This window comes from Triplophysa dalaica, chromosome 8 (genome assembly GCF_015846415.1).
Source record: "Triplophysa dalaica isolate WHDGS20190420 chromosome 8, ASM1584641v1, whole genome shotgun sequence".
In the NCBI taxonomy this organism is placed as follows: Eukaryota; Metazoa; Chordata; class Actinopteri; order Cypriniformes; family Nemacheilidae; genus Triplophysa; species Triplophysa dalaica.
In genome coordinates this window covers 8,451,238-8,471,580 of record NC_079549.1, presented here as the reverse complement: position 1 = coordinate 8,471,580, position 20,343 = coordinate 8,451,238, and the positions used below count along the sequence as shown (strand labels likewise).

The window sequence follows — 20,343 nt, the reverse complement described above, 5'->3', positions numbered from 1 at the left end:
GTAGAGTGTCAGAGTTAACACAGACACCACCAGCTTCACCCACTGCAATCAACAGATCTCACTCACCTGAGTACTGATCACTCACCTGCCACCAATCATCAACCCCACACTATAAAGTTACACTTCCCTGGTTCACTCACTGTCTGGTCTCAAACCTTCCATGAGAAATTACCCTACAGCATTACTCTCCTGAGGATTCTTCTAGGACTTTGGATTCTTCTAGGACTTTGGATTCTTCTAGGACTTTGGATTCTTCTAGGACTTTGGATTCTTCTAGGACTTTGGATTCTTCTAGGACTTTGGATTCTACTCTACGTTTGTGTGTGCACCTTCAACTCCTGGCTCTCTTGTTTCCCGTCTGCTCCAGTGGATTAACATTCTACTCAGAAACCAGATAAGATTCATAGACTCACTTAGCTCAAGCTCCTCATCTCCACTGTTTGTGCCTTAACCTGATTCTATCTTGTATCTCAATAAAATCCCTTGCAATAGCACTGACCTCTGTGTCCCGTGTCTGTCTGCTGACATAGAGAGATTCAAAGTAGGGAAGGAAGGAGACAGGAACCGGAAGACATTTAAACATTTAATAAAGTAATAACAGCCGGCGGCCCCTCACGGCCGACCGCCGGCGAACAAAACATAAATACCAACTTGTTCGGGCCCGCTCCTCTCTCTTCGACGGTCCAGTCGCTCGTTCTCTTATATGCTCTCGATCTCCTACGTGATTCGAGACCGGTGCACGCACAGCTGGCGCTCATTAACAATCACTCACCGGTCTCGAACCACGGTCTCGCCCCGCCTACTCCACTTCACATGTTAAGTTTTTGTTTGTTATTAATGTATAAAACAATACAAATTGAAAGACATGGTGGATAAAGGAATAAGGAAAAAGGTCAGTTCTCTTGATGGAGACAAATATACAGGAAGTGAAACAGAATTGTTCAGGTAGTCTAGAAGAGGGAGGGATGCTCAGACATTCAGCCTCCGAGCTAAATCCCGCCGGCTCCATGTATATGTGAGTTTTTTTCCTATGTCGATATCTATAAATGCCTGTGATTTATCCTGTAAGTGTTAAATGCGAGTGGCTATACCTGAGTGTGTGTTGTGTGTGTGTGGGATTGTTTTCCAGAAGTGAGCACTGGTATACAGCCTGATGCACTGCTGTGGTTTAAATTTCATATTTATTGATCTGTCTTGAGAAATCCAAGCCTTTCTGAACATGTGATTCCAGCATCTGCAGTGAACCGGAGGGGGTACAGCTCAAAATGAGAATGATGTGCAGTGCTTAAGACGGGTCTGTATTCGTTCGACTAGCTCTGCAAACTGTATATAGTGTAGGTTTTTGTTGTCCGACGTGCTTGCTGTTGCGGATGAACGTATCAAAGCTTAACGTCATATTTTCCGCTGAGTTCCATGTGTATTGATTCTCAAATTCAATAAATTATGTGAGCAGACAGGATTTGTCAAGCTCTGCTTCATCTCAAGTTAAGTCTTAGCGTCATCTCTTCCGTGAAAGTGTGTTGACTTTCAAGTGGCTGTCCAGTTTTTTTAAGAATATCTATTTGGTTGAAACTGAAGCCTGTATCTGTGTTTTTTTTCGTTCCCACTCATCTTGTCTTTTCACCCTTCTTTCTTGAAGCTTGGTCTCTTTTATGCATGGACACGGCTGTGTCTGTATCAGAGTGAGAAAATGGAACATGAAAAGCTTGAAAAGAATCAAAAAGCTAGTTGTTGATTTAATTGGATTTAATCCGTCACACGTGTGAACCATGAGGCTTCTGCCTCAAAAAATTTATGATTGATAGATGAATTTGCAGATGTGATTTTTTTTTTCTATGCATCAAAACTGTACACTATATTAATTGCTTCTTTTGGCTGAGGGATAATTATGTATGTTGACTAACAGTGAAATAAAATGTTTCTCTTCCTTCAGAAGATCAACATCCATTACAGAGAGATGAGGCCATTTTCATCGCCTTGGCAGCTGTCTCCATAGTGGCAGTCCTGATTGTGGCACTATTCTTTGGCTATCGCATGATGATAGGTAAGATAGTTCTCTTGAGCTCAGAGTAGAGGTTGACCGATTGATCGGACGATTTTTGGGGATTTTTTAATTAAAAGGTATTGGCTGATTGTGCTGGAAATTAGGATGATTAACAGGCAGTTTTGGCCATCGGCTGGCATGATTTCTAATAATCGGCATCTGCTCAAGAAAAACCCACATTGGTCGACCTCTTGCTGTGATTGGTTATTCCAGAATAGAGGCCACATCATATTGTAACCGAATTGTCATGTGTATATTACAGGTGAGTGTAAACAGGGTCTTCACAATTTGGATATGATCGAGGCAGCACCATCAGAACCCTCTTTGGATTTAGACAGTTTAAAGCTTTTAGAGGTGAGTATTGTTTCTCTATGTTCATTTACCAAATACATGCAGAAATAATCATGTCTTGATTATGCATTGCATTGTAATGAACTTGAACCATCTGTGTTTGTTTTTCGTTGAACACCTGCTACAATTCACATCTGAATAATTTTCCTCGCAGCTGATTGGTCGAGGGCGGTACGGTTCTGTCTATAAGGGCTCGCTAGACGAACGTCCGGTTGCTGTAAAAGTGTTTACATACGCCAACCGTCAGAACTTTGTTAATGAGCGCTCCATCTACCGAATCCCTCTTCTGGAGCATGATAACATTGCTCGCTTCATTGTCGGCGATGAACGCCTCACAGCAGATGGGCGCATGGAATACCTGCTGGTCATGGAGTACTACCCTCATGTAAGCACAGGCCCTTTGTTCTTAAATAATAATAAAAAAATCTCAAACTGGTGACCAGTTTCGTTGCTCTGTGTCGTTTACAACATTTTACCTTTATCTGCCCTTTATTCCTCATCTCTTTTTCTTTTACAAATTTCTCCTTACTATTTCTGTCAAAGTCGGGAGTGGAATCGATTGTCTTGCTGCTATCTATGCAGATATTTTTATCTGTGATTCAGATTAATTTTCAGCAGGCAGCACTAGAAGAGACACTTTGATATCACCTTTGTGTGTTAGCTGGTGCCTGTTCAATCCTCTCTCTTTCAAACGTATTACTTATCTTTTTTCACTCTGTCTGGATTGCAGTCTGGATGTAGCATTGCAGTCCAGATAAAGTTGCTGACTGGTTTACAGTCAGGAGTGAATTCTAGGGATGCACCGAAAGGAAAATAATTGGTCGAAGCCGAATAAAAATAAATCACTTGGCCGAAGGCCGAATACCGAACACCTTCCATGGCTTTTTGTATATCTTCTATTTATTTTGCCAATTTTTTTTACTATTGGATAAACTGAAAGATCAAAATGTACTCTTTATATTTTGTCTTGTTTTTCAGAATAATATATACAGTATAATATAAATATCACACATCATATTCCTTAAAATGTATTGGGTCTTTTAACTCATTCAAACGAAAGGAACTACAATGACTTAATTCAGACTGGTTAAAAACATACCTGGTTAAACCAGATTGCAGGTGCTTAACTGCTGGGTGCCAAAATCATGCAGCATCACAGTGAATTCACTAGGGATGCACCGAATGTTCGCAAACCAAAAATACAGGCATGAATATTTTTGGTAAACAGAATGTTGTTAAAATGTTAAATATTTACATTAACATTTAGCAGACGCTTTTATCCAAAGCGACTTACAGAGAGTTCAGGGAGCAATAAGCGATATGTCATACAAAATATGTAAAAATATGTGTACGTTACCAAAATCCCTTAAGTCAATCTTGTACTAAAACGAAGACATGTTAAACACACTTCAATATGTGAGCACTGTCCAATTTTACCTTTAAGATAGTCTTAACTCATGCATAAAATGCCCAATGACATTAACCCAACATTCTGTGCAACATGTTTTCCTGTACATTCCTGATTAACATGTCATAACTCGCACATTTGTCTGTGTGTGCGGCTGTTTTACCTGCTTGAGCCTTTTGAATGACAGTGAGGAATGAGGCACACCTTTGTTATGTCTGGCTAAATACAGACAACACTCTTGACACAGTACTGTGTTTGCTCTTATTCCACTTCTCAACTGATAGCCTTAAGTCGAGGAACTGGAAAAATTGTAAAAAAAACATACTTAGACATGATTCAATTATTCAGACAATTCTCTTGCTTCCTGATGACCTGTCTACATCATCTTTTGTCAACATGGGTTGCCTGATGCAACATTTATCCACCCTTTGTGCCCGTGTAAGCACAAGGATGCATGTGTTGCGTTGTACCTATCAGTTTCTATTAGCACGCACACTTTTGCATGCGGCTCTACAACCATTGGCTGATTTTTAGGAAGGTTGACTAAGACAACTTGAGCACTAGAAGAGGTACTGCAAATAAAGGCATTAGTATTCACCTACTCTGTAAAAATATTACAACTCATTAGTTGTTGTTTAGTGAAAAGTAGTTATATAATCATTTGTCTCCTACCTTGTGTGCATAACACACTTGAAACAACACTTTGGTAAAGCGTTTTATAGGTTTAAAATGTGTAAAATATTTCTAATGGGAAAATAACATATGACAGAATTTAAATTGTCATGTGAACTTACCTCTTTTATTATAGTCATTTAAACATGATTTATGCTTCAGGCATGTGATCAGCCAAGGACAAAAAAAGGAAGACTGCACGCTGTGTTTGGTGTCTATTTTTCACATACTCTCTGGATAACTCGCAAAATTATGTTCTGAATGTAGCGTCTGCTCTGCATTTATAACAAGCGTGTGCATGATGTAGAGAGCGTAGAAAGGATCCTATTGGCCAGCTGTATGATGACTACGTGCACTTCAGCTAACCAGTTTCTGTATAACCGTGCCATAGAAACCCAAACCACATCCACATTGCAGAAGGTCTAATTTAACATAATTTAGCCCACTTTTTAAGATTGTAGGTTTATCTAGAAGTAGTCCATAGGACTTGTATACTTTGTTTTAACTCTTCTCAAGTGTTGTGATAGCGTTGTGGGTGGAGCAGTGATATACCCCTAACTGGAGTGGATGAATATCAAGAAATAACAATGAAGTCATCAAAGATTTCAGCATGATTCATGCCCTTATTACCACGTAACCATCAATTTGCCCCACCTTGAAAAACCTCTCAGTATGACAACTACTGATATTTTTACAAGACTCATTAATTAAATATTGTTCATAGTGTTTTTTTTTCAGTAGTTTTGTTGAAAAATGTCACTCGGCTCTGTACATTCCTTTTTGTTGACGCTGGTCGTTTTAATTGCACTGCTTGAATACGTTATAGTGTGTTTTATTATCGCTACTTAAATAAGTAGTAGTTTTTAGCACTGACCTGGACAGATTTTCTTTGTAAAGCTGTGTTCATAGTGCAGTGCATCATTTCTGTGAACAGCTAGGTCTTACAGGTACTGCAATAACTGTTGTCTTCATGTTCTTTGTTTTATGACCCTTTTAGTGGCATGTTTAGCAATTAAAGTTGTACATTTAGTGAGTGTGTATGCATGTGCGTGTTTAACTGGGCTGTTTCTTTTTGTAGGGTTCTTTGTGTCGATATCTGAGTCTGCATACCTTGGACTGGGTGAGCTGCTGTCGTCTGGCGCATTCGCTTACGAGAGGACTGGCCTACCTGCACACTGAGCTCCTGAGAGGAGGTGAGGCTCGACAATAAGTATATACACACACAGTGGCTCAATTATTTTTTACAGGCAAATGCTATCGTTCTAGTTTCCATCACAACTGGTCCACTCAAAGACTTGTTGCTAAAAATCTGTTTACAGGGGTTTGAAGGTTAAATAAATTTCTGCTAGCCTAATTTTTGAATGAATGAAAACATGTTCAGTTAAACCCAACTCAAGTCATTATACTGTTGTTGTTCTTTTTGTATAAAATAATTCTACGTACTATAGAAAAAAATCAGTGAAATAATATTGATATCTTGAAAAAATTTCAATCTATGTTAAGGTAAAAAACACATTTTTGTGCAAAATATATCAGTTTCAGTATTATTTCAGTGTTTTTAAATACAGCACAGTAAATAAAGTTTTTCACTATTTAAAATCATTTATTTCGAGAACACCATAAAAAATGTGAATACTTTGTTGAAATCTATCATATAATCTATCCTTTACAGTGTTAATTTTCTGACTTGGATGCTCCTAGTCTAGATTTCACGGACAGGGTCACAGTTGATTGTTGCTGCTAGTGGTTCAGAAATTATATAATCTTTAAATCCTATTTTAAAATATATATTAACATTTATAATGTCATTCCTTTTGCGTTGTGTAAAGTAAATATTGATGTCTTGATGCCACGACTGTGAAGGACATGTAATTTAGTAAGTCTGGTGGGAGAAATTTATCACATCCTCTTTTTAATTGGGCATGAACATGAAGTTCAGACATACCAACATTTGTTCTCTGTCCACTACCAAACCCTCAAGAAAAAGCTCTGAATTTTAGAATGTGTCAAACAACTTTGCTACCAATTTGATTGGCATGCAATTAAGTAGAAATGGCATGCATCAAATCAAACCCTCTTTGCAGTTTTGCACCAGCTGTACAGACAAGTCCAGTACAAGACTTTGAAGTTGTTCAAAGACTCACTACTGTTGGAAACGCTGTTTGATATTTGATGTCTAATTCAAAAACGTAGCTTTAAATTAAAGCAAGTCGTTCCAAGTCTCATACATCAATCAGAACGTGCCATGGAGACACAGACTTATTCGTAAGATATATGACTACGATTGTAATGTAGTCATGTAGTGAAAATATTAAACTTGGTATGTTCCATAAAGGTCGAATACAGTCTCAGTTGAGGTGAATGTTTGTGTTTTCTTCATTTTCTCTATGTGCTGGTATTGAGAATCGTGGCGTCTCATTTTGGCAATGCCGTCTTGAGTGCTGTAGACATGGCTTTCTCTGCAATGCTTGGAACACTTTGTACTTACAACTGCCTTATTGCTGTGTCCATAGCCCAGCTGGAATGTGCCTCTAACCACATAGGTTAAAATAAGCTGTCTGAATCCACCCAAAGAACACGCTTGATTCGCTTGTGGACTGGTGCACCAATACAGTCTTCTCCAGACAGCTCGAATCTGCACATTTGGGTCCGACTGCATGGTATCTGTAATATACAAAAGAAAGTATAATTTTTGATAATGATGCATCTTAGCATTTAACAACACGTCGACTTACACATAAGAATGCCCATAGCATTTAAAATCAAGATTAAAATATCCCTGTAGTCCAAAACATCCTTAAAAATAGGCTTTGCATTTTTAACGCAGCATGAAGACATTCTTCTGGCTCAAGTTTTTTTTGTGTGGTTTAATAGAGCCCTTGCCTCCTTCGATGGTCCTAAATGGGCTAGCACGCTGAGTAAATGCGATAACACGCGACTAATTTGCGCGCTGTTTCTCTTGGTGCTGGAGCATCGCCAGAGATCCACAGACAATCTGCGACTCATCAATCTCGGTTAATTTCCATTTTAACTGTCTCTGGTCCTGCCCTAATTTCAGCTCTGATCTCAGAACAGCCAACCACCGGCTTTCACCGTCTGCCTGCATTAAACGCTGGTCTCAGTACAGCCGCGAGATTCCTCCGCCCCTGCCCTCATTACTGACTGAACTTTAGAGCCAGACAGGCAGCACACAGAGGGGAAGGGGGAGGATTTGGAGAGAAGGCAATCCATTCAGAAGCCATTACTTACATCATGTGTTTCTGTGAGTGCCCTCTGGTGGTTGTATTGTGCATATGGGTTGTCAGTGCTGGTAAGACTGTGACCTCTAAAATTATGATATCGTCATATATAAAGAAACTAGGTAAATTTTTTGTTGCTTTATATAATTTTTAATTTTTATACATGGTATTACACAAAATGGCGACAGAGACTGGAAGTAGGGGAAAACTTTTTCCGGCTGCACTGCTGCCTTAGCCATTCATTCATTCAGCTTGTTTCCTCACAGGCATTCATTTTTATTTAACCAAAACAAAAGAAGCATATGTTGTCCGATTTATTCATGGTTTACTGGGAGATGTAAAAAAAGGGAAAAGCGGTGTATTTATTATCAAGGTGTGATATACAGTATGTTCGACTAGTCAGCATGAAGGGAGCACAACATGCCTAATTTCCGGTCTCCGCAACTGTTCTGTGTACTGAACGGAGCTAGAGCATGGACTGGACAAGCGTTAACCCTACTTCCGGTTTGTACACGTCACGCTGTGAAATAGGTGTATCCTAACAAACCATACATCAATGGAAATGCATTCTCTCTTTTTAAATTGCTTTTCTTATTCATTCTTTCACATTGCTGTTGGGTGACTATGTCATTCCTGACTTTTGTTATGTTGAATTTCAACAAACACTGGACTAGAAAGGCCACAGTACAAGTAGAAATGCTGAATAAACGGAAACTGGAGTTATCGCTATTTTTTTGTGGCTGTATATTAATAACCTAGCTTATGTCCCATTCTAAGTGTATAGGTCTTGAAAGGTTAAATTAAACCTTACTCATCCATGTGTTCACTCATCCATCCTTCTTTATTATTTGTAATCTACATATCTGTCATAATGCCATGGTGATTGGAACTGCACCCAAGATTTTCACCTACTGTTGCACTTGTGGATATGCTTGTGACAATAAAGGGATTTGATAGTTAAAAATGAAACATGTTCCAAAACACAATGGAAAACACAAATGTGTAAAATATTTTTTTATGTACTATAACAAGAACCTTCCGTCTTTCCCAGATGTATATAAACCTGCCGTGTCACACCGGGATCTGAACAGTCGTAATGTTCTGGTGAAGAACGATGGGATGTGTGTGATTAGTGATTTTGGCCTGTCCATGAAGTTGACTGGAAATCGTCTCATACGACCGGGTGAAGAGGACAATGCTGCAATCAGTGAGGTCTGTTTTTTCTTTTATCTGGTTTTGTAGGATAGATAACCCACTTATGAACATGTTTGTAGTTTTTTATGAATGCAGTGTCCAAAATTGCTGATGGAAGCAGTACTTCTCCCCCCACACTTGCTGTCTAGGTGGGAACCATACGTTACATGGCCCCGGAAGTGTTAGAGGGAGCGGTGAACCTCAGGGACTGCGAGTCGGCTTTGAAACAGGTGGATATGTACGCAATCGGACTCATCTACTGGGAGACCTTCATGAGATGCCCTGACCTCTTTCCAGGTGAGAACCAGGCACAAAGAACTGTACACAAACATAGTTAACCTACATTTAAAACTTCATTTATTTAAGTCATTTAAACCTGTATATGACTCTTTTGTGTTTTGTGTAACACAAAAGAAGATATTTTGAGAAATGTGTGTTTGCCTGTCCATACAATGCAAGTCAATAGTGGCCGATGTTGTTTGATTTCCAACATTCTTCAAATATCTTCTTTTGTGTTCTGCAGAAGAAAGAAAGTCAAACAGTTTTGGAATGTCATGAGGGTTACAAATGATAAAAGGATTTTCTGTTTTGGGTGAACTATACCTAAAAAACATAACATCAAGTTGAGCTTTCTGTACATTCACATGATTAAAAACGTGGGGTGTACACCACAAGAGACAAAACATTTTGAATGGAGAAAACCTTTTTTTTTAAGCTTCCGTTCTTTAACTATCCAGCTACGCCAACTAGTCAAACATCTGTCATTAACCAGTAGGCAGCAATAAAGACTCCATTTTATTCTGCTCAGTATATTAAGGGAGCATGAGGGTGCCACATCTCCTGTATGAATTGATTTCAGTTTTCCAGTAATTCCGCAATGGGTGTGAAGGGTCTCTTGAGACTGACTTTCATTTTGTTTTTTAAAAGGAGAAACCGTGCCAGAATACCAGATGGCTTTCCAAGCTGAGGCTGGGAATCACCCCTCCTTTGAGGACATGCAGGTGCTGGTGTCCAGAGAGAAACAGAGACCAAAGTTTCCTGAGGCCTGGAAGGAGAACAGCCTGGTGAGCGATTGAGATGATCACATTATGTGTTTGTGACAGGAATGGGTGACATTATTACTGTAACATCAGCTGAAGCTCTTTGAAGAAAATTGGTTACCAACATCACTGCCTCCCATCGATGTCTGTGGTATGGACATAAAACCACTGAAATTTCTCAAAATATCTTCTTTTTTGTTCCACAGAAGAAAGTGTCATATACATGTTTTCACAACATGGGGGGGGGTAAATTATGACAGAATTTTTATTTTGGTAGAAACTATCCCATTTACTTATTAAGTACTACCCTACAGGTAACAGCTTTTGATTATGCAGCATTATGAAGTACACATTTTTCATCTGTTGGACAATAATATGACAGAAAAGAATACTATACTTACATTAAAGGAGCAACCTCATGCATTTTAATATACAAATGTAATTCACACAATGGTCCTCAATGGCCAAATGTGATTCCAAAGCGATTTCTTATTTTCATTACATAAATAAAGTATCTTCTTTTCTAACCTAATTCTATGAACATTTAACTGTTTGAAATTATAAGGTTAACGGATGCTTTGGGATAAAAAATTTTAGACTACATTCTAAGATAATTTTTAGAAAATAGTAAACTGATTATTTCGCTAGGATGTAGGCTGGTTTTACGTTTGTTTGATAAATGAGGGCCAATGTCTCTCTTTCTATGTTTTTTTTTAGTAATTTCTCCATCTCTGTCTCTCAGGCAGTACGTTCTCTGAAGGAGACGATGGAGGACTGCTGGGATCAGGACGCAGAGGCACGCCTGACAGCGCAGTGTGCAGAGGAGCGTATGGCAGAACTGCTGCTGATCTGGGAAAGGAACAAACCTGTCAGCCCCACCATCAATCCCATGAGCACCGCGCTGCAGAACGAGAGGTCTGACCACACCTCACACAGCAGTCTCATTGCTCCTTTGGGCTCAGTTCATGATGAAGCAGCCTTGTATCTGTTCTCTAATTCTTTGTCGTCTACCATTTGCCATGCTGGTTGATCAGCTAAGGCCAACAAACTATCTTATACCGCGTCCATACTAGATGCAATGCACAACATTTAAAAAATGTATCGCTACATGTTTGGTGTGGCCAAAGCTAATCGAAATAAAATAGCAAAGATAATTTTCGAATGTTCTGCGATTTCGCATCACAGTTGGAGAGGTTTTAGGCTTCTTAAAAATATGAATCTCTTTATTAGAAGACCAATTATTTTCAGTGTTTCTGAATTAACTATATGTAGGTAGGTATTTTGGTAAAATTATATTTTTTGTTTCATTCTGTGAACTACTAACAATATTTCTCCCAAATTTCTAAAAAAAATATTGTTTCTATTTGCATTTATTTGCAGAAAAGGAAAACTGGAGAAATAGGTAAAAAATAACAGAAAAGATGCTATGTAGTTTTTCATACCTCAAATACTGCAAAGAAAACGAAGTAATACTTTTAAGTAATACAACAGTAGTATTTAAGAAGATTTAGAAAATAATGCTGTCAGTCTTTTACATTGCTGTTGGATGTCACTCCTGAGAAAAAGGGGTGATATTCATCATATCCCAAAGAGGTTTGGTTTGAAATTACACAAAAAATATTCCATTTATACAACTGTATGAGGTTTTGGGGTCTCTTCAAAATTGAGTATGACAAATTCAGGCGAAAATTAGGAAAAAAGGACACTTGGGTTGCTTTAGAATAATAATTGATTACCACATGATAGAGAAAAAAATATATTTTCCTCTATTTGGTGAGACCTCTTGGAATCAAGAACAATTGTCTGCAGGTTCCTGGGCCCCTCATGCTCAGAGTAATACACTTTCATGAACAGACTTTAGAAAAATAAACAAAGTATTTTTAATAGGACTGACAACACATTCAATAATGTTTATCACTTTCAGCAGCGTTTTATGGAATTTGGAGGGGTTTCCTGGAATATGACACCAAGAGTTTGTATTTACACCACTGTATGTGGATATGGTGTGCATTTAAAATTGGGTATGCCAAATTCAGGCGGATATCCAATAAATGGCCCAGAGTTAAACAGGTTTTTTTACTCATTCGATTTAATTTTCATCTCAAGGTAAAATCTTAATTTGTACTGCATTGAAGCTCCTTTGTTAGCAGTGACTTCTGCTTGAATTGCTGAAATTTGTTTTAAATGTAAATTAATTGATCATCTGTTATCAATTTTAAACATCGTTCTTTTCATCTTTCAGGAACCTCACCCACAGTCGCAGAGCTCCCAAAATGGGTTCATATCCAGATTATTCTTCATCCTCGTACATCGAGGATCATGAGGGCATGGTGAAGAACCTTCAAGGTGACGTCTCGACATCTGGCACCTCCTCCTTGGGTTGCATGGGCGTGAGTGGGATCAGCAGTGGTGTGCTGGTCCCAGGAGAGAAGAACAGAAACTCTATAAACTATGAGAGGCAGCAGGCCCAAGCCCAAGGACGGCTGCCCAGCCCTGAAACCAGCGGTGCAAGTCTGTCCACCACGACCACCACAACAGGCCTTACGCCCAGCACAATCATGACCACCATCTCTGAATCTGGCCATTTGGAGGACACAGGATCTGGAGGAAGTATGCCAGTGTGCCTTCAGCTCACAGAGGAAGACCTGGAGACCACCAAACTGGACCCTAAGGAGGTGGACAAAAACCTGAAAGAAAGCTCTGATGAGAACCTGATGGAGCATTCGCAGAAGCAGTTCAGCGCTCCTGATCCACTAAGTTCGGGAAGTTCCAGCCTCTTGTACCCGTTGATCAAACTCGCCACAGAGGTGACGGGAGGATCCGGGGCCGGTGGACAAGCAGATTTCGGGATGGGCATCAATGGAATGGGTGATGCTCCCACTGCCATGTACCCTCTGCCCAAGCAGCAGAATCTGCCTAAGCGGCCCACCAGCCTGCCTCTCAATACCAAAAACCCTGGCAGGGAGTCTACATCAACACGGTTAAAGTTCGGCAAGCACAAATCTAATCTGAAGCAGGTGGAGACGGGCGTGGCGAAGATGAACACCGTCATGGCTGTGGAGCCGCACTTGGTCACCGTGACCAACAACGGACCCAGCGTTCGTAGTGGTGTGGGGGTGGTTGTTGTTAATGGATATGGAGGGGGCAATGGCGCAGGCTCCTCTGAGGCATTCGGGAACACAAACCCGACTGGGCCACAGGGTGAGGGAGTTGCACCTCTACTCCAGAGTCAGCTGAGTGGAGAAGACAGCCGTCTCAACATTAATATTAACTCCAGCCCCGATGAACATGAGCCTTTGCTGAGGAGAGAGCAGCTGGCGGCGCGAGACCATTCCGGCCGCACCAACTCTAATAACAACAACAGTAACATCTATTCAACTGCCTCTGCCACAGTGAGCAGTGTTTGTGTGTTACCCCCTGCAGAGGGGCAGATGGAGACATTAGCCTGCCCACCTGGAGCAGCAGAGGGAAGGGATGGGGTTCCACTGAGACAGAATAAACCCCCGAGACCTGATCGGCCGAACTCACTGGATCTGTCAACCAGCTCCCAGGAATCTTCTCTTTTGAGTAAGACTAGGGCTTACCGTTAAGCAGCTCTCTACACTTTTCTAAGTCTAGTCTTCTACACTGACCTTCAAAAGTTTAGGATCACTTGACAGAAATGCAATTTGTGATCTTAAAACTCATTTGATCTAAAGGCACTTGATGATATATTTCAATTTTTTTGTAGACAGAAATGTTATTGAAAATGAAACGCCTCTTGTTGCAAAACATACATTTTTTTTAGTAAAAATGCTTTGGAAATGGATGATTTGGACCAAATAATTAGGAAAAGGCGTCCAATAAGAGCCCAGAATACATGGGAACTACTTCAGTACTGTTCCAAAAGCAATTCTGGGTGATACCTGAAGTAACTGGCTCTTAAAATTCAAATTCTGCCAACTCAAGGTAAATGGTAGCTACTTTTATGACACTTAATATAACATAGCTTTTATTTGTCGTAGTTTTTTTTAGTCACAACATAATTCTCATCATCAAATTATTGTTGAGATTTTTTTTATTCTACAATCTATAGAAAAAATATTAACAATGAATAAGTAAGTGATCCTAAACTTGAACAGTAGTGTATGCGCTTTAAGTAAATAGTTATAGTATGTGGTAAGTCATCAACAGTGTAAACAGGCCTTTATTGTCTTCATTAAAATAGTTTTTCCTTTATTGTCTCAACCCACACATACAAATATGCTCGTACGCATTGACCTGTGTTCATCAGTCTGGGGAAACCCTGTCCCCATGAGTAGGGTGGAGGAGTCAGTGTGAGTGTCAGTAAAGATGCAAATAATAACCACCCAAAAGAGGACGCCAGGCTGTTTCCCCATCTGATATTAAACTATATGCTGCTTTGACCAGATAATTAAGAGCACAGCATCTCATAAGCTAAATGATTGAAAGAGGAATGGGTGGGTAGCTCTGCTTACTATCTGTTCTGCGCTTTGTGGTTGAATGTTTACATGTGGACATGGAAGGAAATTCCACAGGATTGATAAGAATCCAGAAAACATTCTGCCTCAGTTGGCAGCAACGATAATGTGATGCATCAAGCAGATGTGAGCAAGATAGCAGGAACCTGGAGCAGACTCTAAACAGGAAGACGTTAAACAAGATGCACAGTTCTTTACAGTCTGCTGGACTTCTGTGGATATGTGAACAGCTAAAAAATAATTCAGACTCGAGCGATCTGTGATTTGAAGAGTGTGTGAAAGGTTAAGCACAACTTTTAGTCGGCTAAAATATTACTTGGTGTTGCTTCATGAGGGTGGGATGTTTTGAGCAGTGTCCCCGATTGACATATTACAACACTCTCTCTGTTTTTCATTGTTGTATGGTATTTCAATAAAGCATTTTTTATGGATTTGTATGGAATTATAAGATTTTTCTCTCTTTCAGATGAGACCGTGTCACAAGTGGGTAAAGCCGGATCGGCCGAAAAAATCAAAAAGCGTGTCAAGACACCTTATTCATTGAAAAGGTGGCGTCCTTCCACGTGGGTCATCTCCACGGAAACACTGGATGGAGAGGTAAACAACAACGGGCACAGTCAGCAGACAGCAGTCGGAGGAAATCACACAAGTTCAGGCCAATCAAAATCCAGCATTGCTGTGTTCCTGGTCAGTGGAGGAACGGCGACCTCCACTCGAACCTCTGACCTGCCAGATATGACCTGCCTGTGAACTCTCATCTGTAGTTGAGGATGAGCCCGGACTTGTGAAACTAAAGGGGTTTATCTGTGATTTTGTGCTCCTGACCCAGCTAATGATGGAAAGAAATACGCAAAATGTTTTTGGAAAGCGGACTGTTGAAGGGACTTCATTTTGGCAATCACTTAACAATGTGATATTGTCAAATTTCTCCAAGTTGTTTTGAAGAAATCGCTTTAAACTGAACCCAGCTATGCAGCAACCTTTGCATAAAATGCTTCCATTGTTTTTGTGTTTCTTCTTTAATCAAGTATGATTGTTTTTATGGTTGTTTGATACTTTCTTTCATTTGTTGCACTTTTTGTATGTAATCATAATCACAGTTCCTCCGACCATGTTTAAAGGCTGGTCTCAAAACTGAAAAGTTACAATGTGATGATTTAACAATCATAGCGGACAAAATCGAAATCAAGTCCTTTTAAAAAAATCTGTAAAAAATGCAGTGGTCTCTAAGACAGGGTTGACTGCATCTTTAATATCTTTTAACCCACAGTACATTCATACATTTTGTATTTGTTGTACGTATCTGTGTAACGATTTTTTTGTATCATATTTTAAAATGTGCAATAGACTTTAGCTTTGAGGTGCTCCATAAGACAATTTGCAATGTATTTTTGCTGTATTTGTTTGCTTCAGTTGGATAATTCAAGCTAAGCAGCAATCCTGTGTCCAAGCCCGACTGCATTTGAGAAACGTTGTACAAATGAAAATCCTTTTCGACAAACCCATCAGTCTTGAAAAGGTGAGACCGTTAAAAAAAGTATTCGTGATAATTGACCACTTCTCACAAACTTAAAGGACAGTGGCTTTTACTGTAACACTACACGTCATGCAACAATCTGGACTATTTGCTGGAAATTATGTTTGCTGAAGACACTGAATCCCCTCTCTGCACGTGCTCTGTGTAGTTACCTCTGTGATTTAGGGAGAGTGTATCTGAACGTTTATGTATAGGTCTGTGTCTAATGTATGAAGAGACTTCTGCATAATGGAGCTTCTCAGACCGCTGTTGTGTCGGCAAGAAAAGCTAATGTGGCGTGAGACAAGTGAGATTCCCATTGCTGTCAGGAGACTGAACATTGCTCTGTTTTTCAATTATCAATAGTAATTGAGAAAACACATGAATACACACTATATTATGTATGTACAGACTACAGCTTCTTTAGTTTGGTTTTAAACTTTTAAAGATAAGCTCAGACATAATAGTGTACTATAAGAAATCACAATAGCTGTTTCTACCATTATTATTTCATCATTTTATTTGTTTGTAAACCTTTAATTTATGTAGTGCCCAGGGCCAATCTTAAACCTGATCGTGAAGTTTTATTATGCTAATGACCTCAAAACCGTAAAATGTTTATAATCATGTAAAATTATCAGATTTGAATGATACTTTCATTGAATACCCTTTTTTGTGACATCTTAGAGGCTGTTTGGCTCATGGGGTTTTACCCTTCTTTTGAAAATTTGGATACACATCAAAAACAACTGTTCCAAGTTATTTGAACAACCAAAAATACAGGCCATTTTAAATTACGCATCATCATTTTTAAATCATCTAGGCTGTAAATGGATTTTGCAGTCGGAGATTAGTTGATGTTTGTGCCAGCCTCATATTTTACCCCACAATTGCTACCTTTAAGGCCTGTATGCATGTTAATCGTGTGTGGTGGAAAACTATGGAGACGAGCCATTCTAATAATTACATAATGACAAAGAAAATTCCCTCATATGGCATATCCCTGGAAAATATAAGAAACATCAAAGATAGCACGCGTGTTGAATTAAAGAATGCTTAGCTTGCATATGCTGTGCTGTATTTGCGTGAGTTTTCAATAATGTGACTGGGGATTAACCGTAATTTGGAACAAGCCAGCATTATCTTTGGACTTCGAACACTTCACAAAGGGGAACTTTCTGAAGTCATCTGTTTTTTCCATGGTCTAACTGACTTTTTGTCAGCAAAAAAGGGTGTAGTGTAGTTCAGTGGTTCAACGCTACATTGTGACTTTTGTATATGTATGTAATATAGGTTAACCTCTGTGGTGTAAATATACAGTGTCTGTAGTGCACATACATGCACATGAACAGACTTTTCATCTGTTGCTTTGGGACCAAGAACAACACTTAATCACTTTGACATTTATCTATAGATAAACATAGTAACGTCAGACTGTTCTCAGCTATAGTTCAATTTTCATGCTGTTCATAAACACTACATAGATAATAAGAAAATAAATTGATATAAAGTTCATCTCCAATGCAAATTTTAATGGAAATATTTGATCGGAAAGCAAGGATTGAGACCAGTGATAAAGCTGGATTCTGTCTGGAGGACAAAATTAAGTGTAATTTGCTACTACACAAGAGACCTTGTCCAGTTTTATGGCACACTGTTGACTATTGAGACCATTTACCATACTGCGCTACAAATGTGTGCAGATATAACCCCCACGTCTTGAATTGTTTAGTTTTTTTGTCTTGATGCCTCGACAAGTTTGTCTTTTTAAAATGAGTCAAGTTGCAGGAGAAAACCCAAACATTCAACAATGCATAAAGCATTAAAAATTACTGTCCCTTCAAAACACAATATGAAGTAACAGTTGTTTTTTAAGGTGTGTGTGAAAGAATGAATCATGGGTATGTGTATGTGCTGCTGTTGTTTGACTTACGAGTTCACATTCTAGCTGACAGTTCATTTAGCCCTGCAAAGATGGTTGTTTAAAAAAAGCCACTGACATGTGTTTTTATTACAGCTTGTAAAATAAGCACTTTGAGAACAAGAACAAATTATAACTTGTGCTTTTAGTCTATACAGACAATGTTTTAAGAAACCATTAAGAAAATAAAGCTTGCTGTACAACCCTGGATTACTCAGTTGATTAAAGATTATATTAATGAAAACCTGTAGGTTTGGTCGTCATTTCTTTCCGTATTCCTGGTACAAAATGTACAACAAAAATCTGTGAGTGTAAAACTAAATGTTCTGTTTATTGAGTGGCCACACGAGGGTGTCAAAGGCAACCACAATACAAAACAACGTGTCCGACAAAACAAAGATAATTTCCATTTAACTGCAAGTCATTCAAACATAAGTTAACTTGGCAGTGTGATCATCCAGTATTACATCTGCTGTAAACACATAAACAACATGGTATCGTTGCATAGCATTGTTTCATAAAACAAAGAACGGATCTATTATAATATCTACAAAAAATCGAATCCATCCATCCATTTTCTTCCGCTTATACTGGGCCGGGTCGCGGGGGCATCGAATGTAAAAAAAATTGAATGTAATTCAAAACTGCATCTTAATCTTACATATCTCATTCTTAGAACACATGCAAAACGTAACTAAATTACTACAAGTGTAATTTAACCAAATTAAAGGAACCATTATCTAGCCAATCAGAAGTTGTAAAGGAAGAGCGAACAGCCAATCAGAAGGGAGGAGGCAGAGCGCTGGATCGAGTTGACGGTGCGTGGCTCTGAATCTCCTCAGTTTACTTCAGCTCATGAAACGGTTCAGTTGTGGCTGTTACGACCGGCTGCGCAGGAAAGAACTAAAAAAACAGACTTTATAGAGAGTGACAAAACGCGGACCACCTTAGATAGTCTTCAACGTATGCTTAAAGTTTGTATGTTGACTTTTTTATCATATCCCCGAATATGTCTCAAAGAGCTCGCAGAAACGGCTCTCCGACGTCTAACGTTAGCTGTTCCGGAGTGACCACGGGAAGCCCGACCGGAACTGCGGGGATCTGCGCCGTCGGAGTGGGTTTACTGGGTCGCCTGCTTCCCATGAAAGCCACGGTTCCCTTCCAGCTGAAATCGCAGACACAGCACCCTCTACAGACACGGACGGTCCTCTCCACCGGTAACGGTAAATGCCTCAGCAGCGGATGTGACCCACACGGAACCCACAGCCGGAGCCCCACGCGATCTCTTTCTTCCTCCAGTGCCTCAATCATTTCTCCGGTCACGTTCACTTCTTCTGCGATGTGTCCACAGTGCATCACATCCACAGTGGCTTTATCTTCACATTCGTCATCAAGAACTAGCCCCGTTATCTCTGTTCACTCAACAAACACGAGAACCCACGCGCAGGTACTCGTGCCCTACACGGGTGTGCACGTCACTCAACGCTCATCCTCCCAGATCAGCTCTGACAGTTCATCCCTTACCTCTCATTTATCAGTCTCTCCGTCGTCTTCCTCCTCGTGGTCTTGTGGCCATAGGGTCAAATCCCAGCAGCCCCCTGAACATGACAGACTCTCTCCTGAGTCCCAAAGCCCCGGCTCACCTGTCTGGAGAGGTAATCCACAGTTTGTCAATTGAATCATTCATTTTATGAATAATGAGTCGTTTATATAAAGGCAGTATGGCAAACGTAGTGCCGGATGTTATTTGTACCTGTTACTGTGGTGACTTGTAAACACTCATTGGTCCATGCGGTTTGAGGGGTAAAGTTGCTTTCAGGAGCACTCCTCCTGTTCACCTGACAAAAATGTCATGCTCTGTCTTTGTTTCTCGAGATGCAATTGAAACCCTTCAGATTTCAGTTTCCCAAATCTCACGTCAATCATAACGGAGCATACGTTAGTTTCTCATGATCATAGAGACCTCCAAAGTTTTAAAAGACTGGAGTTTAAACGACTGCATTAGCTGTAGACTAGTATGAATAGTGTTTGTGTTTTTAAAACATTCTTTAATTTATGATTTGTACAAGATTTTGAAGGAAAAGCATTTCTTCAAAACCCTCATGTCGTTTAGCATTGAGCATGCCCAGAGTGTACAGAGCAGTAATCTAGGAAATTGTGGCTATTATGTAAAAGTTATAATAATGTTTGTTCACACATGAAGAGTTTGGTTACAAAATTAGAACTCCGAAAAATGTAAAGCTGTATTTTTTTAGTTATAATGGCTTGAATGAAAACAAACCAATTGCAGTTTGATTGATATTAATTGGAATGCACAATAAAAAACATTTTTTTTTAAATAATTGTGTGCTATGAATTATCTCATTTTGGAACCACACTCTTCTCATTCATAAAATAGTTTGTGGGAGATGACTGGAGAGAAGGCTGTTCTTTCTGCTGTGGTTTGAGTTAGCTGCTCCAGAGGCTTTTCTTTTGGT

At 39.5% G+C, this 20,343-nt stretch overlaps 2 protein-coding genes across 4 annotated transcripts in view; both read left to right on the top strand.

The window, feature by feature from the left end:
* bmpr2b (bone morphogenetic protein receptor, type II b (serine/threonine kinase)) overlaps nt 1–18,110 on the top strand; it is an 80,815-nt gene extending 62,705 nt beyond the window's left edge. The window contains exons 4-13 of one of the 2 annotated variants that reach the window (XM_056754415.1): nt 1,937–2,044; nt 2,307–2,398; nt 2,550–2,780; nt 5,554–5,668; nt 8,766–8,926; nt 9,058–9,205; nt 9,836–9,972; nt 10,691–10,863; nt 12,191–13,515; nt 14,896–18,110. In XM_056754415.1, the coding sequence (XP_056610393.1) occupies nt 1,937–2,044; nt 2,307–2,398; nt 2,550–2,780; nt 5,554–5,668; nt 8,766–8,926; nt 9,058–9,205; nt 9,836–9,972; nt 10,691–10,863; nt 12,191–13,515; nt 14,896–15,179 (2,774 nt within the window). In that variant the 3' untranslated portion in view covers nt 15,180–18,110. Of the gene's footprint in view, nt 1–1,933; nt 2,045–2,306; nt 2,399–2,549; nt 2,781–5,553; nt 5,669–8,765; nt 8,927–9,057; nt 9,206–9,835; nt 9,973–10,690; nt 10,864–12,190; nt 13,516–14,895 lie in introns of both variants that reach the window. The other variant, XM_056754414.1, reaches the window with a different exon arrangement.
* A 257-nt stretch (nt 18,111–18,367) lies between these two features.
* Nucleotides 18,368–20,343, top strand: part of fam117bb (family with sequence similarity 117 member Bb) — a 66,870-nt gene continuing 64,894 nt past the window's right edge. The window contains exons 1-2 of one of the 2 annotated variants that reach the window (XM_056755535.1): nt 18,368–19,313; nt 19,405–19,521. In XM_056755535.1, coding sequence (XP_056611513.1) covers nt 18,876–19,313; nt 19,405–19,521 — 555 coding nt within the window. In that variant the 5' untranslated portion in view covers nt 18,368–18,875. Of the gene's footprint in view, nt 19,522–20,343 lie in introns of both variants that reach the window. The other variant, XM_056755534.1, reaches the window with a different exon arrangement.